Source organism: Macrotis lagotis, chromosome X (assembly GCF_037893015.1).
Source record: "Macrotis lagotis isolate mMagLag1 chromosome X, bilby.v1.9.chrom.fasta, whole genome shotgun sequence".
In the NCBI taxonomy this organism is placed as follows: Eukaryota; Metazoa; Chordata; class Mammalia; order Peramelemorphia; family Peramelidae; genus Macrotis; species Macrotis lagotis.
This window is the reverse complement of record NC_133666.1, coordinates 313,300,792-313,327,289: the sequence shown is the minus strand read 5'-3', so window position 1 is coordinate 313,327,289 and position 26,498 is coordinate 313,300,792. Positions and strand designations below refer to the sequence as shown.

The 26,498-nt window shown below is 38.6% G+C and overlaps 1 protein-coding gene across 5 annotated transcripts in view; it reads left to right on the top strand.

The window, feature by feature from the left end:
* The window catches only part of SETBP1 (SET binding protein 1), a 488,090-nt gene that overhangs the window by 324,575 nt on the left and 137,017 nt on the right, over nt 1-26,498 (top strand). For all 5 annotated transcript variants that reach the window (XM_074208185.1, XM_074208188.1, XM_074208186.1 and 2 more), the window contains one exon: nt 21,757-25,231. In XM_074208185.1, coding sequence (XP_074064286.1) covers nt 21,757-25,231 — 3,475 coding nt within the window. The remainder of the gene's footprint in view (nt 1-21,756; nt 25,232-26,498) is intronic.

The window sequence follows — 26,498 nt, the reverse complement described above, 5'->3', positions numbered from 1 at the left end:
TTGGGGCTCAAGGTTTTTATTTATTTTACTAGCTCTCTCAAATCAAGATTGAAGGAGATAATCTTTATCACTATTTCCCTCTTTAACATTTTGTGGTTCTTTCTTGGCTATAATAGTAGAACTAGGAATGGTATATACCAACAGCAATGCTGAACATAGAAGTATTGACCATTAGTTGACACATTCTTTCCAGGAATGATCTGAGCTAGCAGTTTCAGAGCTAGAGATTGAAAATAGATTGCAGTGACATGCAACAAACACCATCCCCTTTGGGTTCAAGGTATGGTGAGCTCTCACCTTACAGATTCTTCTTAGGGTCCCAGGGAAGGCCCTATTAGGAGCTATTAGCCATTATCCCATTGAATTTCCATGAGATTGTAGACTTCTTGAGGAAGATAATGTTCTTTGTCTTTTTTTATTATTCCCATGAACTAGCACTTAATAAATATTTATTCATTTAATATGTACAATGAAACTACAAGTAAAATTAAGGTACATGAGGTTTATCATTCTCATTTTTTAAGATAGGAAAATCAAGGCCCCTAGAAGGAACTTGCTCAAGACTACACAACCATTTACTGACAGGTCCAAAACTTGAACCCAGATCTCTTGACTCCCAAGCTTTTTTTTTCCTTTCCATTTAGACCAGCTTTTTAGATGAGAGAATGGTGCTTTATGTTGCTTCAAGTGCCATCAGTGCGAAATACACAGCCATTGTTGGACTATGAAGTGTGGACAGTTGCAAATTATCTTTATAAAGAGTGGAGGGTAATTCACTTTTCCCCCCTTTCCCAATGACAGGGGTTAGAATCTTATCTTTGTGTTTATTCGTTAAAAAACTCTCTTTTCTCTAGTTCTGTTGAGCAGCTGTTGAAAGTACAAAGGATTCATTTTAATTACAGTGCTTTCCCTGCCTAGCTAAAGTGAAACCCTAGTGAGCAGTCAGACAGCCTTGCGACACTGAAGCTCTCGTCCCCTGTCTGAAGTGTCTCTCTCTTTTCAAGCTGAAGGAGTGCAGCCGTCGGTAAGGCAAGGAAATCTAATTATACGGCACGTGTTCTAATTTAAGATGCTGTAGGTTGCTAAAAGTTGGAGAAGCTTCACATTAGGGCAGACACTCACCAAAGACCACTGTGTCCTTTGAACTGATAAGAAGTGGATGTGGCAGAACCCTCCCACTTCCTCCTTCTAACCATCCCCCTCCTCCCCACCTTGAGCTAATTGATCCAGGATTGAAAGGTTTGGCATTCAGAGCTTTGAAGCAGGGGATTCTCTCAGTCTTGGAAAAAGGCACTTGCTTATGTGCCATACATTGGCCAGTGAAGTCACAAAAAGGGCAAGGTTATGGATTCCAAAAACTATAATAAAATGTTACATCTCTGAAGGACTATAGGGATCATCTAATCCAAGCCCTTCATTTTTCAGATACAGAACTAAAAACTCATCAAGGTGAAATGATTTGCTCTTAATAACTAAGCTTTCAAGTTGGGGAGCCAAAACTCCAGCAGCCTTCCTCCTGCTAATTCATTGTTTTCCCTCCTCCAAGAGGTTTCCCAACTGAGCTTGCTAAGAAGGAAGCTTGGCAAGCTCCATGTTCCTTGTAGAGAAGAACCTAGAAATTAATAGAAATCACTGCCTCCAGAGATACCAGTACACCCAGCTGCATTTATCTGATAATTTGGGGAGCAATTCACTCCCAGCCTGTATACTACCTAACCCCTCCAGGAGAAGAGACTCAGCCAAGGTTACCCATTTAGCAAATTACCTCTTCCATTAAATTAAATGCTTCCTCAGGTGATAGAAAAGAATTCATTTCTGAGGTGGGTGAAACGGAGAAAGACCCAGGACATTGTTCCAGAGAAAAGCTTAAAAAAGATTGGGAACCTTCAAATTGGCCTTGCTAATTTGTTCTCTTTTTTTTCTAACTAGAACCTTTAATCAGAATGATCCAGACCTTCTATATAGCATATGTAATGACTGGGAAAATTGTTATATTCCCACTTGTTTTTTTCTTTTTGTTTTGTTTTTTGCCCAAGTGACAGAGTGGTCTGGTGTGTAGCCATGAGGCAATAACCAGAAAATAGAGGAACAATTAAATCTTAGTTTTACTCCTTAAAATGTATACTTTTTTGGCTACAAATTCACATGTAATAAAATGTGGAAAAAATCACCTTTTATTTTACTTCATAAATACTTGGAGGTGAAGGAGAGGGAGCGGTCATGAAGAAGGAAAAGATGGGTTACAGCCTGGAGACCATAACAGAGACCCACTCCACAAGAAACTCATTGCAGCAAAATGATGCAGTGCAGTCAGGCTCCTTTTATGATCAGAGAAATGACTGTTTTTATAGCACAGTAAATAAAACCTGCTTTTGGAACTCTAGGTTTACTGCCAAAGGGGGAGGGGAAAGGGTTTTGTTTTTCCTTTTTCTCTCCCTCTGCCCCTTGAAACTAAGAAAAAGAAAGATGGATGAAAGAGTTGAGAGGATAGTGGATGGATAATCTTAAGAAATACCAAGATGGATTGAAAACCAGACAGACATATAGATAGTTTGGTCTGGACCTGTGATTTCATTACCAGGGAAGAAACCACCTCTACAATTCTGTCTTACAAAATTGCCTGGGCCACTGTGAAGTTAAGTGACTCATCCAGGGTTGGTTACATAGGCAGCATATGTTAGTGAGATTTAAACCCAAGTTCTCCTGAGACTAGGAAACTCTATTCACCATGCCACACTATATATAGGTTATATAAACATATATGTTTGTGCATAAATTGTAGCATATACATTTTATCATGTGTATATAAATACATATATATACTTAATAAAACTAACAATAGTAATATCATTAATAATAATTTAAAGTTATTCCTTTGACTAAAACCCTCCTTCAATCTCAAAGGTTATGCCAGTGGATTGAAAGCTCTTGGTAGGGAGTCCAAGTCAGAATAGCAAGTAAGAGAATGGTGATTATATGTCTGCCTGTAACTAATTATCTGTGTATCTGTCTATCTATCAATCATCTATCTATATTTTCATTCATGCGTTTATTTAGTTACAACATCCTAAAGACCATTTATTTGTTAAGATGTGGTAGAATTTTAATGGCAAAGAGATTGGTCACAAGAAGGAAATTACAGATTTCTAAACTACTCAGGTTTACAGTATTTGAATCACCTTCACAACTGAAATTATTTGATTACATTTTTTATTTGATTGCTATATCTCAATAAGGTAAAAAGGCACTCATTATTTCATTAGAAGTTAGGTAATTGAGGCTTAGATAAATGAAGATACTGGAACATTGTCACATAGATAGTAAGTGAAAAGATCAGTACTAGGTATGTATTACCTACAAATTCTGTTAAGGACACAGCATAGCTAGTGGAGAGGGTAGAGAAAAGGAATAAGTTCTCAATTTACACAGAAGACTTAATCTCATACTTCTAGATCAACATGGTCATGGCTTCAATAGAGACAGAAAGCTGGGTCCTGTTGATCTGGTAGTAGCAGATGAGTCATTTCTTGATCTTAAATTGCAAGCTTTGTGAAGATAAGATTCAGGATGTCAAGGAGATGTAAAGATCTATGGAAGATAGGGTGCCTCTCAAGAACTATTTCTAGATTGTTAATTCTATGCATGATGATGTTTTTAGTGAATTTTGATTTTGATGTGTTTTGTTATCAAATGTAACCATTGTCTTCCAAATACCTATGTAAATTGGGATAAGATTCCATCCCCTTTTTGAATCTATTTTCTTTCATGTAAAAGGAGGGAGTTGAATTATGATCTCTGAGATCTCCTCTAGGCCTGACATTAGGGCAGCTAAGTGGCACAGTGGATAGAGCACAGACCTTGGAGTCAGGAGGACAGGAGTTCAATCTGACCCCAGACATTTGACCCTTTACTAGCTCTGTGACATGAACAAGTCACTTAACCCTGATTGTCTCGCATCCAGGGCTATCTCCATTTATCCTGATTTATATCTGATTACTGTACCCAGGAGTACATGAGGCTAGTGACTTAGCACAGTACCCCCTTACTCAATTCCAATTCATGTGCTTATCATGGTACCACCTCCCTGACGCCATGATCTTCTTCAAAAATGAAGGAAAAAAAAATTAGGCCTTACCTTGCCCACATAGATAGATAGGATCAGGAACTGACACGATTTAGCCTAGTTCTATGAATTTCTCCCTGCCATTGAATTCTACAATCATCAGCTAGGGAAGACTGTGGTTCTAGTCTAGTTTAATCTAGTTCAACTGTCATTGAAAATAATCAGTATATTCAATCCACATGATTTTATGACATGTATTATACATCTATTGTCAATATGCAAAATGAACTGTTTGAAATGAATTTAATTTTGCATTTTAACATGTGGAGCAGCTAAAATGCATCCATAAGTGTAAATCATATTTGAGATAATATAACTAGAAAGATTATATAAAGAAAATAAGGGCACCCATATTTCATTTTATTGAAGAACTCCCTCTGCCAATGAACAGTAGTATAGTCTGAATTGCTACTTATAGTTGCTATATATATATATATATATGTGTGTGTGTATACATATGTGCATATACTTACAAGCATAAATACATACATATATATATATATATATATATATATATATATATATATATATATACACATACATACATGTAGTTGCTGAATTGCTATTTTTGGTATGGAAGAAATCCCTAGAACACTGAGGTGACTTATCCAAGGCCACACAGTCAGTTTTTGTCATATGCAAGATTTAAACTATGACTTCCTAACTCTAAAGCCAGTTTTCTACCTACTCCCGGTTACCTTTCACTTAAGTAAATACCCAACTTAAATAAGATAGGTTCCTGTCCCCCTCTATAAAAATCTGGACAAATGGTGATTCAGCCTTGACTGAAGACCTCCAGAGAAGGGGGAACTTGCTATGTATCATTTCAGCCAATTCTACTTTCAAACTTTTTCTGGTCTAGTTAGTAGAAAGTTTTTTCCTTCATTCAGCCTAAATCTGTCTCTACAATGTGACCGTTGCTCCTCATTATGACTTCTAGGGGCCAAGAAAAGCATTTAATACTGCTTTTAGATGACAACCTTTCAAGTACTTGAAAACATCCATATTGAGAAGATAAGCTTTCTAAGGACCATTCCAGTTCTGAGATTCTAAGATTCATTCTTATGAAGCTGCTTGGCTCCAATTTCTAGTTCATGGATGTTTTATAAACACTTTTTTAAAGCATCCAGCAATCAGGAAAAAAGCCCCATTTTGTATGAAAGACAAAACTAAAATAGCAAGAGTAGCAAATTCTACAGACTCTTAAGTAGATTTAATGTATTTCATAGACATCTCAAATTCATCAGGTACAAAACAAAACTCATTATCTTTTCTCCTCAAGCCCCACTTTTGAATTTCCTATTTACTTTTAAAGGCACCAATATCCTTCTAATCAACCAAATTCATGACCTCAATATTATCCTTCACTGCTGAGTCTCACTATTAGTATTTATCCAATTATTTGCCAAACTAATAATTCAACATTTTCTTTTGTCTATATTCCCTTCTCATTCACACAGCTATTACCTTAGTTGAGGTCTACATATATCTCTTGCCAGGACTAAGACAATAGTTTCATTGATCACCCAACCTAGAGGTACTCTCCATTCAAATTCATCCTTCATACAGAAGCCAAAGTGATTTTTCTAAAACACAGATCTAACCCTGTCACCCCTCCCTCCAATTATTAAATCCCATTGCCTGACACCTATTTTCTCTGGGATGAAATATTTTGTTTAGCATTTAAAGATTCAGCGAACTCTACCTACCCTATAGTTCAGCCTTATTGACCCTCCTCAGAATGACATGTTTCTAATGAACTTAGAAAACTCTAACCTTTGCTAGCTATGATGATGATGATGAGGAGGAGGAGGAGGGCACTCCATGTTCCTTCACTACACCCTTGTATCTTGAATACTCTCTCACTTTAGTTCTATTCTCAGAATCTTTGGTCCACTTCAAGAGCCAGGTTACTAGTTACTATGTGAGTGCTTATTCCATCCTCTACCCTCACCTCCCAGCTCTTTGTAGCTACTCATCTTTTATCTTCTTTACCTTTAACCTATATCTAAGTGATTTGTAATTTTCCCTGTTAAAATAGAAGTTTTGCCTCTGACACATCCTGGCTACATATGCTAGACCAATTGCTCAATCTCTTGGTGTTCCAGATGGGAATATTCTTTACAAAGAATATGATCTCTTGAATGGGTAGAAGGAGTTCTCTCACTTAAAGCATTTCCTATACCAATGAAATTATGTATCCGAGCCTATCCTTTCTCTGGTCATAAGACAGTGCTTGGAAATGCAGGAGATACTTAATAGATGTTTGTTCCCTGGTTTAATTGCTCTACATTCAAGATCAGTTCTATTACTCTGTTGCAAAGGTCCATTTCACAAAGGTGTAGTCACAAAGGGGAGGAGACAAGAGTATTGATGCTCAGTACAACTGGTCACCCGCTCCAAGAGATGCCCAGTAGCATTTGTGTATAGGAAAGAAGCCTGACAAATCATAGCAGATCTGGAGCATTCATTGTATTCACCACAAAAGTCTCTTAAAGTCAGTTCAGATGTTAGAATTAAACAAAAAGGACTGTGAGACCTTGTTCAAAGGCATTTTATAAGTGCTCAGTTTGTAAGAAGAGTTATCTGGACAAGGGTCCTGCATGACTGCCAAATCAGGAACGGCTGGCTGCTCCCTGGGACATGTACATTACTTAACCCAGAGCTTTGTGCCTGCTGAGAAAGCATCCACACCCCACAGATTCCCTGGTGCTCTGTTATCCCATCTTTTCCCAGCCCCACCCCAAGCACATGCTTCCTGGAACTGATTTGGTTATTCTCAGACTGGATTCCAATAAGGCTCAACCTATGGGAATGGGGCAATAAGGGTCTGCAGTTCACTGTGTTTATGGGCTGCTTTAAAAGCAGGGTTTTCAAGTGATTTCAGTGTCCTCTTGACTTTTCAGATTCAGTTTATAATCAACAATTCTTTTAGTACTAGTGACAAAAAGCCCCAGTTTTGCAGGGGATAAAAAAAAACAGAGAGAGGAGGAGAACTAGGAGGGAGAGGAATGCTGTAAGTGACAGGTAAGGATTTTTTTTCTTTTTCTGACCTTGTAAGCAAATGATAAAGGAGATCACAGAACATCATTAGTTCTTTCCTACTTCTGGTGAAGTGGAAGGCAATAGGGTTATATTTTATTATTTAAGTCTTCAGGGACCCAGTCTTCTCTCCTGGCCCCCCTCTTGTGCTTATTTAAAGACTCAGAGGTGTAGTACTTTTTTTCCTAATACTTTTTCCATAAAAGAAGAAAGGTTGAGGCCAGTCCTTTGCTGATGACCACATAAGTTACAAATGATAGTGTTCCCATCCTGTCTCTCAGAACTTTCCAAATTCAGGGAAAGAATAACTCTCCAGGCTCCTGGCTTGATCCCTAGGCTGTTTATGATACTTATTCTATGAATGTGTAGTCTTTGGAGTTTTATGAGAGGCAGGGTGGCATTGGTTAGAATGTTGGCTCTTCAGTTTGGCATGCCTGGAATTGTATTCTCTCTCTGACACTTAGAAGCTGTATAACTATAGGTGAGACCTTAAAACCTCTCTAAGACTCACCTTTAAAATAACAAGTCTAATACTTGTGGTGATTGAGTTTAAATGAAATAACAGAGGGTATCCCAAAAGTCAGTGTGGGGGGCAACTCAGTGCTACAGTGGATAGAGCACAGGTCCTGGAGGACCTGAGCTCAAATCCTACCTCAGATATTTAATTCCTACTAGCTGGTGACCTTAGGCAACTCACTTAATTCCATTGCCCCACAAAAACAACAAAAGTCATTGTGGCTTTAAACTACTTAAGGTATTAAAGCTTAAAACTGCCCAGAGACTTTTGAGACACTATATAGTCAAAAAAAGATTTGTTACCCTTAAGGATCTATTATTATTGGATCTTGTTTTTTGACATGCAGATGTTTTCCTCCATCTAGTAAGCCAAATTCTGATCTTCAATCAAGCTGTTCCCCACAAATCTCTAGCTGTGGCATGCCCACTTGTGTTTCTACATCTTTGTATTTCCAGTCCCTTGAAGACCTTTCTCTATCATAAATACAGACTTGTGTAAATCACATATGCTTCAAGTCCAAACTGGCCTCATCCTCTGAGAAGCTCACATCTCCTACATTACTCTCCTCTGATCTCTTACTTCTCTAGACTTTTGTTGTCCATGAAGCCTATGATGCAGGATAGTTATTTAGTTTTTCTGTAGGACAGGTTTGTCCTGCCCTGTTCTCTCACCAGTATTATGCAAGGTACAATATAAAGAGTGCTGAACTGGAAGGGTAAAGTCCCAGGTTTGACTCCCAGATGTATCCCTTATTAGCTATGTAATCTTGGGCAAGTCTCTTTATCCTCTGGGGCCTCAGTGAATAAATAATAAACTTAAAGTATTGGGGTAAGTGCCCCTAAGGACCCTTCCTGTGCCAACTTTCTGTAGTTCTATGATTTTTCAATGAATGTTGGCATTATCTTTCCCTTAGATTATAAGATTCTGACACACTGAAACATTTAATAAATGTCAACTTGACCCCATGACTGATCTCTCCTAAGAGGATTCTCAGTGAAGGATGACTCAGATGCTCTAATGACCAAAGACTAATGGCAGTTTCCATTTTCTCATGTCATGGTGTCTGTATACACCTATCCACATGGCCAGTTGCAAAATGATTGTTATTAGAGAAAGAGAAGGGAAGTCAAATGGACTAAGGGAGATGTTCTATGGGTCATATGACCAGAACACATTATGAAAACCATTTGACTTTGTTGTCAACAACTACATTATTGTGGAAATAAACCAACTTACTTGAAGCCAGTTCTAGAGGGTATGATTTTGGGCTTGAGGAACCCTCTCTAGTCTGAAGACTGTTTAAATAGGCAGATGCCAGAATGTTGAAGGCAGATCCAAGTATGAGAAACTGTTCACTTTGCTCATAGCTTTTTCCTAGATGTTTTGAGTATTACAGACTCCCTCCACATTAGAGGGTAAGCTCATTAAGGATAGGGATAATATAAAAGTAGCTACTGCTTCTCTTGTCTCCTCCAACATAAGTAGTACAGGATAGAACTACATCCAGGTTTTCACATATGGTTTGTTAAATGAATGAATATAATGAATGGATGAATTTATAGATTAATTTAAATTTTTTCAGCTTAGTTGGCATATTGAAACTTTTATAATGTCTAATTAGCTTGACTCTAGTCAGTAAACAAGAATTTCTTTTTTTCTAATTTAGTTTTTATTTTCATGTGATCTTTTATAGATTTTTTTCTGTAGTTTTGACTCTCAGTAAAAGGCAAAGAGCAGGGGCAGCTAAGTGGTTCAGTGGCTAGAGTACCAGCCCTGGAGTCAGGAGGACCTGAGTTCAAATCTGATCTTAGACACTTAATAATTACCTAGCTGTGTGACCTTGGACAAGTCACTTAACCCCCCCATTGTCTTGGAAAAACAAATACAAAAAGGCAAAGAGCAATTAAAAAATTCAAAAAGGAAAAAATGTGTCCTTACTCTTGGTCAAGGTCTATTTACTGGATCTTTCTTTGATATTAAATCTGTAGCTGTTTTATCTTTTACTTAAGTATTAATAAACAAATATACATATACAAATCCTAGAGGTGAAAAACTAAATTTATTTATTTTTCTGGCATCCAGTCCAATTTGATTTACTTTTAAAAATCATTGTGTTCTGGATTTTAAATAAATATTTCAAGAGAATTGAATGTAACCACTCAAAACCAGTGTAAGAAGCAGTCTCTGTTTTTGAGCAATTTACCATTAACTTGAAGAGCTAAGAATAAATACACAGTCTACATAGAACTATTAGGAAAAAATTAAACAATATAAACAATTATGTGCTATAATCTGAGTCCAAGACTTTAGCATCAAGTTAATAATATTAAGGGGTGGCCAACTCATGTTTACCAAAAGAGAGGGCACATCACAAGTTTCTAAAACACTTTTAAGACTGACAGAATTTTTCTCATGGAAAGTAGCCATTAACTTCATAATTATCAAATCTAAAATAGTCCTATTTGACTCATTTATGCATTTATCTCTTTTGACTCTACTTTCTTGATGCTCCCTTGTTTCATAGCTCTAGAGACCTTGAGACCTCTATCATCATTTCTTTGTCCTTCTCCTTGACTCTTCTTTAATCTACCTATGGGGAGTAAGAATTCTCATGACTATTTTATCAGTCCTAGATGGATATGTTCAATTTGATACTGGAAATTTCTACTGGAAATATGGCACATCAAACACAATATGGTTTAACTAAACTCATTTTATTCTACCCCCAAACTATTTATCTTCTCTTCTCTTTATCTGTTTATAGCACATTCACTATCCTATTCAAAACTTCAGAACTAGTCTTGCCATCTCTGTATCCCCTGACTGCTGCCCCAATTCTATGGATTATACACTATCTTCTACCTCATTCTCATTCCTGGTATCACAGGATCATAGATTCAGAGCTGAAAGGGCTAGCAGATGTCATCTAGCTGAACCCTCTATTATATAGATGATGAAAATTAGTTAAATAACAAGATCAATATCACAGAAATATTATTGTCAGAGGATGGATTTGAACTCAAGTTCAAGCATGTTTTCTGTTGCAATCTACTTCCATCAGTCCAATTCAGTCTTGCCTGCACCATTGCAGTGACATTCTATTAAACAGAGACCATGTCCTCATAACACCTCCACAACATGTGGCATAGAGCTGGGAATACAAGATTTTCAGAAATATTTGTTCAGTCTCTCTATCTGTATTTCTCTGTCTCTGTCTCTTGTAGTCTGTCTCTGTCTCTCTCTCTCTCTCTCTCTCTCTCTCTCTCTCTCTCTCTCTCTCTCTCTCTCTCTCTCTCCTCCCTCCCTCCCTTTCTCTCAAGGGAATTGAACAAAAACAGTTTGTGTAACTTGACAGAGAAAGGCCAGAGAATGCTTTTTTCCTCTCCCCTTCATCAGTTGCTGGTACAGCAGGTTCTCAGAAATTGAATAGTGCAATTAGAAAGCATAGTGTTTTAACATCATGAATGGATGCAGGTGATGCCACACGCTAATTAGCCTACTCTAAGCCAATATTGTGGCAGCTTCTTAAGTGGTCACCCTGCTGCTCCATGTTAATGTTAATCTCAATCTCTCTCCCTCCCCTCCTTCCCATCCCCCTTTCCGACCCTCTTCTCCTCTCCCTCCCTTCTTCCCCTGTCCCCTTCTCTCTCCCCATCTCACTCACTCCCTTTCCCTTTCCTTTCCTTCCCTTCTCTTCTTTTTCCTTCCTCCTCCTTCCCATTCCACATCCTTTCGTCCTTCAACTTGCTTCTACCTTATCTCCTGAGAACCTGGATTTGTTTGTATGCCACCTAGTAGAATACCTAGGTTTCTTTTTTCTCTCAATAATGTACCAATTTCCTTATAAGAACAACCAAGTGAAAGATGAACTGGCCGACAGAGAGTGCTCTTCATATATCTCAGTCTCATATTAACAGGGTTCCTTGTGGATTCCATTTTTGTCATCATTCCTCAAGAAAGGGAGCTTTCCATTCACCAGAAGTAAGAATATCCTAACAGCTAGAACTGCCCAAATTGTAATGGATTGTCCTGAGTGGGTTGTGGGTTTCTTGTTAATAGATGCCATAAGAGGAAAAGCCAGTTCAGAACTTTTGTACTGGGATTGTTGTACTTAATAACAGTAATAGGTGATTTCTGAAGTCTCTGATTATAAATAGGTCCTAGGTCTTCAAATTTCTCAAAGTGCTTAACTTTTAGGATTCTTTTCACTTCTATTTTTCTTTGTATCATGTTTTTGTGGTACCCTTTACCAAAACTTTGTTTTTAAGTAACTTGAAAACAGGGTCTATGTCATCTATCTTTGTATCTCCAGTGGTTAATGCAGTACCTCAAAGGCTGCCCCCTCAGTCTAGGTTTCTTATTGAGATTCTTTTCCCATCAGATTGTGCTTTCTGATAGGACAGTTGCTCCCAGGGAATCCTGAGCCCATCTTGAAAGAAGTCATGGTGTTTCCACCTGCCAAACAAGCTTTTGATCTACTGCTCCAGAGGAACCTGTGAGCAACAAGAAACAAGGATGGTTTCATTTTTCTTTTGTGGTTGTGAAAAGGTTCAAGTTAGAGAACAACTAAGAAATTTTTAGAAATCAATCTTTCTTTCATAGTCTTTGAAAGCTTGTCCCCTCTGCATACTCCCTACCCACTACAACACACAATTATAGGAAAAGATGGTTTTATATTGGCATGCAATGGGAAAAGTCTTGGGGCTGGACTAGATGATGGCAGTGGTCATTTCTTTCCAGATGAGAGAGAAAAATTGCAAACATATATTACAGAATGATATCTTTTTCTGTTCCTACATTTACTTCCCAGTCTTCCTTACCTGCATCTTTTCCTCCTACTATGTGGTACTTTGCTCTTCTACTGAATATAACAAAGGACAGCTCATCCCTCGAGGAGAATCCCGATGTCACTGTACATGTCAGTCCCTCCAGCCGCTACCGATGTTATTAATTTTTAAAACAAACTTCCTGATTGAGGTTCTGACTGCCTCTAAATTGTCTCTACAAGGAGACTGTGTACTAATTAACCCATAGAAACAATCAGCGATGTACCTTTTTCAAGTTTCAGGGTGATTAGAATATGAAAATGAAGAGCACAATGGTGCAGATGTTTTAAAATCACAGCAGACAGCAATTAGTGACACGGAAACCAGCTGCTTATCTCTCCAGATAAAGCCTCTTAATAGGGAATTACACTGGAGGAGTCATTACACAGATGGATCCGCAAATGATTTAAAGAGGAGGCGTTGCAGTATTAACTTTGATTGGTGAGCCAGGTTCTTGTCAGTCGTTCTGTATTACCTCTGCAAGAAGGTGGGTTTGTAGCTGGGCCAGGGGGTTTCCCAGAACTAGTCATAGTTCTACCTGTCTGCTGGGGCACAGTATATATTCTCCTTAGAATAGCCCAAGGAGGAGAGAAGAAGGCAACCCTGATCTGTCAGTCACCAGGGGCACCTGCGATTTAGGAAATTGGTTTCATTGTTTGAGGATCAAGACAGTCAGCTGTCCCTGAACAGAGGAGAAGGATTTGGGGTGTTGAAAGGAAAATAATTAGGCAGTTGATTGGCCGTGTTAGGTGTTCCACTAGAAAAGAAAAGACTCATTGTATTTTGCCAAGTGATTCTTGGGGCCTGTGAGTGTGTATGTGTGTGTCAGATGGGGGAGGCTCATCTTGGTAATCATTTTTAATTATGGGGAATTACCCTCTACTTGTAGAAGTGTATAGTAGGAGCCTTTGTTTGGGGGGTTAGCGGTTACTACCACCAGCAATGAAAATCACTTCATCATCCATGGGGTCTATTAGATACAGCAATGCCACAGGGAAGAGATGGATCACATAGCTGTCCCCTTGATCAGGAAGGGCCCAGAAAGAAGAAAAGGGTAAAATGATTCTAAGGGTTTATGAAAAAGCTTTGAATTTGTTCATGAAAAGGCTTTTTTCTCTCTTGTGTCCTGGGGAAATTCAGGCTTGGGCTTCCCTTCCCCAAAAATTCCAGAAACAAAGTCACTAATATTTAAGTGGTGTGATGGAAAGAGCACCTGGTTGCTAAGAGCAGAAGATGTGAAGTCTGCCCTGGTTCTGTTGTTAGCTTATTGGGTCCACCTCTGTAATTAAGCATCACAGGGTGGTACAAATCATTTGTTTAATACTATTCTAATACATCCACTCTATGCTGAGCAATCCATCAGCAAGCTTTCATTAGGGATCTACTATGTACTAGACCCTGTGCTGAGAGTTCACAATACAAAGTCATTAATTAAACTGTTCTTGTTCTGAACATGCCAATAAAGTATGGGTAGCATTCTAGGCTATATAAAATGCAAAATATTGGGACTGGCAAAGGCCAACATGGATATTCTATATACATATACTACACATTATTTCTCTGTACAAAGTCAGAATATCCCCAGATAGATATGTGTGGTGTTTCTCGGGATAATTAATTGGATGCCTGTCCTCAGTCTCCTAAATAGAGGTGTTGCCTCTTTGGTCACCTTGAATCTGCACCCTTTGCCTACTATGGGCACTTATTTGAGACATCTCCTGGATTCCACCCAAGCTGAGGTCCATGTAATAAGGAGGTGGAGATCCTCTGCTTGGGTGTCTCTGTGTGTCTCTGATAATTCTTGATGCCTGGCCTGGGCATTCATCCAGATACCTACATTGGGCCATCTGAATTCATTCTCCTTTTGTATTTCTGCTTTTAGAACTCAGGCTAAACTGGGAAATGATCCTGCTTGGTGTTTTGACTTCCCTAGAAGTAATCCTTATTAAGATTATTAGGGGAACCTGATGGTCTATAGGACTCACTTTCTTGCCTGTAAACTATGGGAATCAGACTGTGATCTGAGTTTCCTTGAGCAATAAGCTTAGCAATATCTTCCAAATGACAAGGGTTGGCAGAGCTTTAGTATTATGTAAGCAAATCACATGCCTTAAGAGTCTGAAACAAGACTGAGGTGCCAAGACTTCCAGTCCTAGCTCTGCTAATTTGCTGTTTGACTTGTTCTGGTCACTTGCCTGCTCTGAGCTTCAGTTTTTTCTTCTGTTTTCATTAGGTAATTTCTAAAATAGGGGTTTTGATTAGGTAATTTTTGGCATCTTTTCCATCTTTAATGTTATTTTTATTCTAAGAAGACCCTGAGAGTTATATAATATTAAATATAATTCAATGGAAGAGTATTGAATTTGGAGTGAATGAATCTCAACTCTGTTAATATTATCAAGGTAACTATAGTTGAGTCACTTCACGTAGACTCTGAGGATGTTGGACTAGATGACCTCTAAGTTTTTTGTAATTTTTATAATCCCATAGAAAGCGATATAAATATCATGGCAGTCATTTAGGACTTGGAAGCTTCTTTTCTTATAACAATTGTTTTAAGTTTATAAATAAGTAAGTTTTAGATTAAGATCTAGTTCATACTTTTTTCCCTTCATTATTATGAGTAATAGATCTTTGGGAAGGGAGACAGTAGAGATTGGGAGATAAAAATGATGCAAAAAGATTTTTTAAAAAAGGAAATGGTCCACCTATAGGCAATGAAGTGACTGAATTATTGAGCCTCAAATCAAGAAAATTTGAGTTCAAATCTGGCCTCAGAGAGCTGCTGATTGTAGCTTTGAACAAGTCACTTTACTTTGTTTGGTCTGTCTCAGTTTCCTCCACACTAAATGGAGATAAGACCAGTACCTTCTTCCCAGGGTTGTTGTAAGGATCAAATGAAATTACTACTTGTAGTAGTGCAGTGCCTAGTGCTTGGTTGTCACTGAATAAATGTTTCTATTCCTTTCCTTTCCCTTTCCACCTTTCATATTCTTTACATATGTTTTGCTTCCTCTACAAAACCTATCACATGCAATTATATGAAGCTATCTTTGCCAATGGCTGATAGAATTTTAAAAAACATCCCCTCCAGAAAATATTATGTGGCCTTCTGAATGTGCATTAATTTCCCCCATCAAGTAAAATTGTGACTATAATTCCTTTAGACTAACTTTCCTGTAGAATAACCTGGATTTTCAAAATGGATTCATTTTCAATAAAATAATAAGCAAACATTTGTTTATCAGCTATTGTGAGATAGGCATTGTGTTAGAAAAAAAGACAAAAATGAAACAAGGCCCTACTCTCAAGAAGCTTACATTCTGTTAGGAGAAATAGCATGTTTTTACAAATTACTGGTGTGTATATGTGTGTGTATATGTATATATATATATATTATACACACATACATATATAAATATGTATATATACATATATAAATATACATGTACAGAGATGATCATATCCATGTACATTTCTACATGTTGTTACATGAACATATAATGTGTGTGTGTGTATATATATATATATATATGTATAAATGTATTCTTTCTCTCTCTCTCTCTCTCTCTCTCACACACACACCCAATATGTGTATATAAAGTTTTTCTTGCCGAAGCCCCAGGATATTATTGCCTTCTCCTTGCTCCAGATCATCATGTATTTAGATGTAAAATAACTACATGTTGATTTGGAGAAGACACTAATATCCTGGGGCTCAGGCAAGGAAGACTTCAAGTGGAAAGTGGGAAGATGGAAATTGAATTGACCCTTGAAGGAGGCTAAGATTCTGCGAGGCACAAGGAGAGGCCAAATGGTACAAAAGTGTGGAGGTGGAGTTTGCCACAAGCCTCCTTGAAGTAGTAAATTTCCCTAGTGCTTTTAAAATAAGGATACTGTGAGTTAAAATTTGTTTTACTCTCAGGACATAAAAGGGCATATTTATTTCCTTAAAGTACAGCTGAATTAAAATGTGAACTCTAAGCACACACACCAACTTGTTATGGAGTGACAAAAAAAAAATACTGTGGGTCCCTTCATAATTTAAAATTCATGATGGTTAACACAGGACAAGGAAAATAATGGAAAATCTAGTTTATAATTATTTTATAGATGATATTTAAGGATCCACTGTGATACGATATTAAAAGATATAGGTTCTGTCCCCAAGGAGCTTATAATTTAAATGGAAAAAATAAAAATATGTCTAAAAGCAAACAAAAATCACAAAGTACCAAAAGAATGAGAGTAATATTTGTATTCTCACTATTCTTATCTCCACCCATACTTCAGCCTGACCCCACATCCCATTTCTTTTTTCCACACTCTTCAACTTAAACTCAGTTCTCAGGGCAGGATATATTGGAACTGACAGCCTTGCCCCCTGTGTACATAATACATCCTAGTTGACAGATTAAAAAAAATGGGATTTAGTGAAGTACAACTAGATACAACCATCAGCCAGGGCTTGTGAGGAGCCAAGCTTCCTCTGACTCCATTGAAATCTTCTCTTCTCCTTTCTGTCTCTCCTTCACTTCCCATCTGACTAGAGGGTTTCCCCTGCTATTCCTCCCGATCATTTGTTGTGCTTCTCTTTTGTCCACCATGCCCTTTGATTGTAGTGCTCTCTCAGCAGGGCAAATTGAAGCAGAGACATTAGGAACAATGGAACCAGGCAGTGATCCAGATGGATATACTGAGAATCAAATACACTTAACTGCATTACTTTCTGATGATCTGCTAGTCCTTTTAAGTAACCAAGCCCACCTATCAAATGAAGGCAGTGAAATCCACCCTGCTCACAATCACATAATCTTTGTCAAAGGAAGAATTAACTGGCAAGTGAAATAATTAGGAAGTGGGGAAGAGCTAATAATGCACGGGAAGAAGAAATTTCTTACAACAGTATTAAGTTGTTAAATACTAGCAAAGGTTTGTATTTTGCCTAGAGTCTAACAATTTTAAGCACTGTGTATTGTTCTCAACCTTCAGTTGAATGCCAACATTCCCACTCTTAGTGATTTATCATTGTTATCATTCATCCATTCATCCTCCACAAGTTAAAGATTCCCTGGTCTCATGCTATAGCTCTTACATGATGGGAAAAAAAAAAGACATGCCATTTTGCATACTCAAATTAAAAGGAGGTCAAAACTCATTCTTCTAGATGTTAGACTTATCATATAATATGTCTGACTCAAGCCTTTGCTAGATATAATGTAAGCTCATTGATGGCAAAGAATGCTTTAATTTTGTCTTTATATCCTCAGCACCTAAAACAGTAGTTTATCAATAAATGCTCGTTGGTTGAATGATAGATAATCATTAAGAACAACACCCTCCAGAAGACTAAAAAAACTCCAAATTGACCTGAACCAAATTAAAATATATTTGAGAAGTATTTAACTATCTAAATAAAAATACATTTCAATGTAGGCAATATTAATTTGTGATTTCCTAAGACAAAATGTGACCTACCTCCCTCCAGGCATCTGTTCCTGTTTGAGTTTGATGGCAGTGACCTAGGCCATTTCCCCACTCAATACATGGATCATAAGATGTTACAAAAGTTTATTCTTCCAACATTTTGAAGATCTTCAATGAAAGGGAATGAATTGCATATCAAAACTTAATCCTTTTATTGTTGGACAGCTCTCATTCTTAGGAAGCTCTTCTGGTTTGTCTGCTATTATTAACTGCTTCATAATTTTTCCTTACTCTTCTAAGATAAAGAAGAAAAAAGTCTAATCTTGCCTTATCATAATTAACAGGATTGTAATTGTTCACTTGTGTCCGACTCTTCATGACCCAGTGGACCATGAGGTTTTCTTGGCAAAGATACCAGAGTAGTTTATCATTTCTTTCTCCTGTTAATTAAGAAAAAGAGAGGTTAAATGGTCTTGAGGTAGGATTTGAACTCACGTAGGATTTGAACTTGCTTTTAATTTGAGTATGCAAAATGACATGTCTTTTTTTTCTATCATGTTAGAGCTATAGCATGACTTGACCCAGAACTCTAGCCACAAAGCCATCTAGCTATATCAGTAGTTAGGATATGCGCCCTCAATTCCATTATTTTATATGATATAGTTTTACATATCCTCTTCATCCTGGTCAACCTTCTTGGAATATAATCTAGTTCATTAATGTCAAAATATTCTTCCAAACCAGTTTAAAAAAATGAATTATCATATTGGGTGCTTTCTCAATAGAGAGGGCAGAAGAGAGGGAGAGACTTTGAAACTCAAAAGGTTAGAAAAATGAATGTTGAAAACAATCATAAATAATTTTTAATACTTTTTTTGCCATTTGAATTATATTCACTTGCTTTATAGTTTTACTTTATTGTATGTATATTTTTTCTCCCTAGTTTGTGTTAGGCAAGGATAAGGGATTTGAGTTTTTAGTTCTACCTCCACAACATATCCCACACCTCTACCTTTCTCTCTACTCATATGGCCACCATATTGGCTTATTCTCTACTTATCTCTTGCATGGATCATTACAGTAGCCTTCGGACTAGTCTCCCTGCCAACAGTGTGGCTTCTCAAAATCATCCTCTACAAAGCTTCTGTAGTGGTATTGATAAAACACAAGTTGAACCAACTCATTCTGGTACTCAATCAATTCTGTTACTCTCTTTTTGTCACCTTTTTGTCACAGACTTCTATTTTTAGCATTTAAGCCCTTTCACGTTCTGAATCCAGTCTACCATATAGGCTAATTATATATTGCTCCCTTTCATGCTTTTTGTAGTCCAGCCAAGCTGGATTTCTTAGTTTTGTTCTCACCACACTTTTTTTATGACTTTGTACTGGCTGTTTCTGATACCTCAAATCCACTCACCTCTGCTTCTTATAACACCAAGCTTCCTTCAAAGCACAGTTCAGCTTCCATTCATCTTCATTATTATTCAGGTAACTCTTTGGGACCCTATTTGGGGTTTTCTTGTCAGAGATACTGGAGTGATTTTCTATTTATAGAGGAGGAAACTGAGACAAGCAAGTTAAATGACTTGTCCAGGATCACATAGCTAGTGTCTATGGCCAGATTTGAACTCAGGAAATTGAGTCTTCCAGACTATAAGCTGTCTATTCACTATGCCACTATTCATCTCCTATATTAGACCTACTACTACTACTCCCCTGTAATCATCTTGAATTTATTTTGTATATTTGTTTTCCTATATATGTATTTGTTGTTTATGGTGATAGAATGTTTGATCCTTAAGATCATCAAAAAGATTTTCTTTTTGGGAGTCCTCTGTGCCTCTCATAATGCCTCCCAGAGAATAGAGACTTTATAAATCTTTCTAGACTGATTTATTGTATTTCTACAAATACTCAGATAGTGAAGCATGTTATTCAGAGATTTCAAGAAACAGCTTTCCCTAAAATGCAGAAAATGTAAGCCCCCAAAACTGGATCTACCCATGTGACATAAAGGATATTTAAATATTTGAGTATAATTTTAAGCTTTGATAACTTAAAAATCATATATATATATATATATATATATATATATATATGTATTATATATAAAACCTCAAAAGTCTAAGCAGCTCAAATACCCATAATGCCTTTTAACTTTCCACCATGATTAACCATAATTTGACCGAAACACTCTTGCCAAGATTTTTGCTTGAATAGGTAGTTTTAGTTTCTTCCTGGAAAACCTTCAAAAAGCTGTAATTTTGAGAATTGTCTCCCATTAGGACTTCTTCCTCCTGCCCCAACTTGTTTGTTTTTCCTCTTTAGTCCTGTCCCTTCTAGTCAAGGTGTGCTTCCCTGATCTTAGCATGTTTCTTCACCTGTAAAATGAGGGAGTTGTAGTATAAAAATGTTCAAGTACTTACCTAGACCATAAATCTTTGATCCTATGATCATTTCTTAATTGATTAATTTCTTAATTTAATTGAAATAATTTCTTAATTTGATTCTTAAATCTTTGATCCTTTGATCACTTCTAGGACCTGTTTATATTTTCAGCCTCCCACCTTGGGGGAAATTTATTCTTTAAATTTTCTATCAACAATCTAAAATCAATTTTTGCTATAGTTATCTATGTATCTTTAATGCAAACTTTAAAGGCTGTTTCTAGTGTTTGTGAACCTGATGCATTCTCTCATTCATTCATATTGATTCTGTTTACCCTACCGTTTAATGTTCAACCTCACTTTTCCATCTAAAGAATTCCAAGGATGCTTCTGAAGTCCTGAATTGATTCAGTCAAGGGTAGACTTGGGATGAAGCTGGGCTGGCAAATTTCCAAGTCAGTATCCCAAGAGGGATATTGATTTTCCTAGAATAGTCCATTCCCAGGGTGTGCCTCAGAATATGAAGAACCCCCTATGGTACTATAGGAAATTGTCTTAAGAGGTTAAAGTAGCCCCATTAGAAGTGAATTACAGTAATTATTTTTCTTAGCAAAAAATGTAATTATTAATGTTAATAGCTTATAAAGGGCATTACCATTTAAAGCACCCTCTGGGGGTGGGGTATAGAACCTAAAATAAATCCATATACTGGAATGATGGGTGTTTGAAAATTCTCATTCTTTCATTCTTTCTATTTCTTTTTTTTTTGTTCTCTAATGGTCTCACCTATTCCATATGTGGCAGACTCCTTGTTGGGTTTCTAGGCTTCATACTTTAGAATTTCTTTTGTAATCATCTATAGAGAGTGCTTACTTAATGAGTTATGATGCCAGCACTTTAGTGAAATGTGAACAACATTATAATCTATTAAAGTATCAAGGAAAGACTTGGGAGGGGAAAGAAGTGCATTTTTAGGAGGAGGAGGGTAGAGAGGACAAAACCATAAGCTAGGGTTCAAAAAACCCAGACTCTGGTCCTTGCTTTGCTATTGAACGGCTATATGACCTTGGGCAGAACAGATTTTCACCTGGGCTTTCTCATCTGTAAAATGAGAAGTTTGTATAAATGGCTTTTAAAGTCCATTTCAGCCCTAACATTCTATGATTCTAATTTCAAACTTTAACTAGTTAGACTATGATTTTATTTTATTTGAAAGCAGAGCTTTGAGATTAGACCTCATTTAAGGTTCATTTGAGAACAATGTTAATATAGTTTTATCACTGCAGTTTAAGGAACCCTTATAAAATGACTTGGAGTTAGAAGAAGTTGTTAAACTAGTCATTTGCCTCTAACTTTCAGATAATTAAGAGCCTCAACATTAACTTTGTTAATGGCACCAATATACTCATCCCCCCCCTTCTCTTTCTCTCAGGTTTATGAGAGGCCACAGAAACACTCAGCCCTCCACTATGATTCCAGCCTCCAACAAGATTTCTCTGGAGATACCTTAAAACCAAAGCACCAGCAAAAAAGCAGCAGTCAGAGCCACATAGATTGGTCTGTTAGCTCGGATAATGGACCCACCTCTCAGAATTGCTTTATTGGGACAGAGTCTAGAGGAGAAACTTCAGGCACCACCAAGATTCCAAGCCTTGAGCCTGTGGCGTCCTTTGCCAAGTCCCAAGGGAAGAAAGGTAGTTTGAGCAGCACATGGAATCAGTTGTCTAGCAGTAGCAAAGATCTGCTTTTGGGTAATGTGGTCCCAGCTCCAAGCAACATCAGTTCACCAGCCCAGACCACCAGCTCAGCTGAGTGCAATGGACTTCCGCCTTTAGTAGACCAAGATGGAGGAGGATCAATGGAGCCCCCAGATCCCACTACAGGAAACATCAAGAAGAAGTCAAGCAAAAAAGACTTAATAAATCAAACCATACAAAACTCAGACTTGGACTGGGTCAAGAATGCCCAAAAAGCATTTGAGACCAAAACCCATGATAACTTAGAAGGGAAAAAGGAAGGCTACTCTACAGATAACATCCAAGAGGTATCGCCAGCCAGGCAGAATGTGAGTTCTATCAGTAATCCTGAAAATGATATGAGTCACGTCCGGATTACTATTCCCATCAAGACTCCTACCCTAGATCCATCTAGCCATAAAAGAAAGAAAAGGCAATCGGTGAAAACAATAGTGGAAAAAATCATACCAGAGAAAGCCTTGGCTTCTGGAATTGCCATGAGCAGTGAAATAGCTAGCAGGATACTCTCTCACCCTGAAGGAAGTAAGAAGGATCCTCGTACTATCAAACTTGCTAAAATTATGGAGAATGAGCCCTCCTCAGTTATGCTGGAAGGTGTTGGAAGTGCTGAAAAGGTTCTCTCTAGTAATGCAGCCAGACTGAGAAAAACTCCTTTGGTCATGACTTCTCCTCCATGCACAGATCCACCCCTCTCAAGCAAACTGCCAGAAATTCAGCACCCTAAATTTGCTGCAAAACGGAGGTGGACCTGCAGCAAACCAAAACCCACCAGTATGCTGCGGGAGTCAGCCATGACCACTTCTGAAAAACTTATGGTGGAACCACCTTCTGCATATCCCATCACCCCATCTAGTCCTCTTTACACAAACACAGACAGTCTCACTGTGATCACACCAGTTAAAAAGAAGAGAGGACGACCAAAGAAACAACCTCTACTCACTGTTGAGACAATTCATGAGGGAACTTCTACCAGCCCAGTCAGCCCAATCAGCCGGGAATTTCCTGGCACTAAGAAGAGAAAAAGAAGGCGTAATTTAGCCAAACTGGCTCAGTTAGTGCCAGGAGAAGAGAAGTCCATGAGCGAGATGAAATTCCACAAAAAAGTTGGAAAGCTTGGTGTACTGGACAAGAAGACTATCAAGACCATCAACAAGATGAAGACCCTTAAGAGGAAAAACATCTTGAATCAGATCTTGTCCTGCTCTAGCAATATTGCCCTGAAGGCAAAAGTACCACCCCAGACCAACCCTGGGGGAGCAGCCATTGACAGCAGACTGGGTAAGCAGATAAATGTCAGCAAGAGAGGGACCATCTACATTGGCAAAAAGAGGGGCAGAAAACCTAGGGCAGAGCTGCAGCCCCCATCTGAAGAACCTAAGACAGCCATCAAGCATCCAAGGCCTGTTTCTAGCCAGCCGGATATTCCAGCCGTGCCTTCCAACTTTCAGTCACTTGTGGCATCTTCACCAGCAGCTATGCACCCACTTTCCACACAGTTAGTCGGGTCTAATGGCAACCTGAGCCCCGCCAGCACTGAAATAAATTTTTCAGAGTTGAAAACTATGCCAAATCTTCAGCCCATCGGTGCTCTTCCTACCAAAACCCAGAAAGGATTACACAGCGGAACCTGGAAGCTGTCACCTCCCAGGTTGATGGCCAACTCACCTTCACACTTGTGTGAGATTGGGTCCCTGAAGGAAATCACACTGTCACCTGTGAGTGAGTCGCACAGTGAGGAGACAATCCCCAGTGACAGTGGCATCGGGACAGACAACAACAGCACATCTGATCAAGCTGAGAAGAGTTCAGAATCCCGCAGGCGGTACTCTTTTGACTTCTGCTCTTTGGACAATCCAGAGGCCATTCCATCTGACACCAGCACAAAGAACCGACATGGCCACCGGCAGAAGCATCTCATCGTGGATAATTTCCTCACCCACGAAAGCATCAAGAAGCCAAAGCACAAGCGGAAAAGGAAAAGCCTGCAGAACCGTGACAACCTCCAGTTCCTTGCAGACCTAGAAGAGCTTATCAACAAGTTCCAGATGTTCAGGATCTCCCACCGGAGTTATACATTCTATCATGAGAACCCGTATCCTAGTATTTTTAGAATCAACTTTGATCACTATTACCCGGTGCCATATATACAATATGACCCCTTGCTCTATCTTCGAAGGACCTCAGACATGAAGTCCAAGAAGAAGCGTGGTAGGCCTGCCAAAACCAATGACACCATGACAAAGGTGCCTTTTTTACAGGGGTTCAGCTACCCTATCCCCAGTGGAAGTTACTATGCACCCTATGGAATGCCTTACACATCAATGCCTATGATGAACCTTGGTTATTATGGTCAGTACCCAGCTCCTTTGTACCTATCTCACACTCTTGGCACAGCTTCGCCATTTATGAGGCCAACAGTGCCACCACCCCAGTTTCATGCAAGCTCCCATGTGAAGATGTCCAGCACTGCCAGGCACAAAGCAAAACATGGAGTGCATCTACAGACCCCTGTTGGCATGGGCCTTGGAGACATCCAGCCCTCTCTCAATCCCCCAAAGGTGGGGGGTGGGGGGTTGTCTAGTGGTCGCCTCCACAAAAGGAAACACAAACACAAACACAAGCACAAGGAAGACCGAATCCTGGGGACTCATGATGACCTGAGTGGTCTCTTTGCAGGCAAGTCCACAGGCTTCTCCAGCCATGTCTTGAGTGAGCGTTTGAGCAGCGCTGACAAAGACCTCTCTATGGTGGGTGAAAAGAGTAGGCATAAGGAGAAACAGAAACATCAACACAATGAAGTCAGCCACAAAGCTTCCAAGAGCAACTTTGAGGTGGATACCCTGTCAACCCTGTCACTCTCTGATGCCCAACAGTGGACGCAGGTAAAGGAAAAAGGAGACACCAATGGAGATGCTGACTCGTGTACAAAGAAGTTCTCCAGTGCCAGTAGTGGAGAGAGCAGCAGCACAAGGTCAGAGACCTTGGATGTGTTTGGCAACATGAACCCATTGAATGACAAGTGGGACAGTGAAGTGAGTGGGAGTAAAAGGAGGAGCTTTGAAGGTTTTGGAACATACAGGGAAAAGGACATCCAAGCCTTCAGGATGAACAGAAAGGAAAGAAGCACCTATGACTCCTCAGTTTCTCCAGGTAAGTACTAAATGAAGGAGAAATAGGCCACTACAGATATCTTTTAGATTGGCCACCACAGATAAAGTTTAAGCCAATTCCTTACTTCTCAGGCTTTGGATGTTATAATTTCATCATCTTTGTCATTTTTATGTTCACTTATCAAATTTTAGGCTCATGTGAAAGCCAGTTTTCTCTTACTGCTGGTTTAGTGACTACATAGCATTTCTATCCATTTTTTTTAACTTCCATATACTTCCCTGTATTTGTTTTCTTAGGAAATTATTTAAATTTCATGAACCTCCAGTAGTTGTCAGATTTTTAATTGTAAAACTCATTGGCATCATTGCCTTTCATATGAGAAATGAAAGAAAGATACAGGAGATATGCCCTGTATTGTCATTGATTGGGGCAGAAAGGTAGAGCCTCAAAAAATCCTGTAGGTTTCTCCAGTTCCTCAAAATGTCAAGGCTCCTATTATCCCAGCAAAGAACAGAGACTTAACCTGAGATGTCTCATTCCACAACTAGGACCCCACTCAGGGATTCTCAGCAGGTAAATTCTGATCAATCAGCAAGTCACAGACCTTAGCCAAGTGAGATCAAGGCTTTAGTTTCTGAACACAGGGCTTTTCTTTTACCTTCCAGATATTTAAAGTGGTGGCAAGGCTCAAGGAAGATGGGGAAACCATAAACTAACAGCATCCTCTCTCCATTGAACTTTTTGTATTTAAAAAGCAGGTTTGGGAGAGCCCCAGCAAGGGGATGAGGCTCACAGCTCTCATACTTTTAGGCTATAGGGAGAGAGCATGGTTGGGGGAGGGAGGTGGTATATATGTCTGATGGTGCTATAACTCTTTTCAATATGGTACAGTGGAAAGAGTACTGGCTTTGTAGTCAGAGGACCTAGAATTCTAATTCTTTCTTGATCACATACTTTCTGAGTAACTTCATTTAACCTTTCTTGGCATTAGTTTCCTCCTCTGTTAAATTAGAGGAGTGGGCTAAATGATCTTCATATTCCTTTCCACTACTAAATCTATCCTGAGGACATTTCAATGGAGAGGAAAATACTGTTTAAAATTGCTGAAGTTGATGTGCCATAGCAGCAGCATTTATCACATCCCCTCCCTGCTACCTGTGGCTTCTTAGAAATAGCAAAGAGTATTCTGTCATTATCCCCCTCTCCCACATTTCATCACCAAACTCATCTCTCCCCCCAGTCTTCCTGCCAGTATCTCCCACAAGTCACTGGATGGGTAATAAGGCTTCCAATGAAGAGCCCAGTA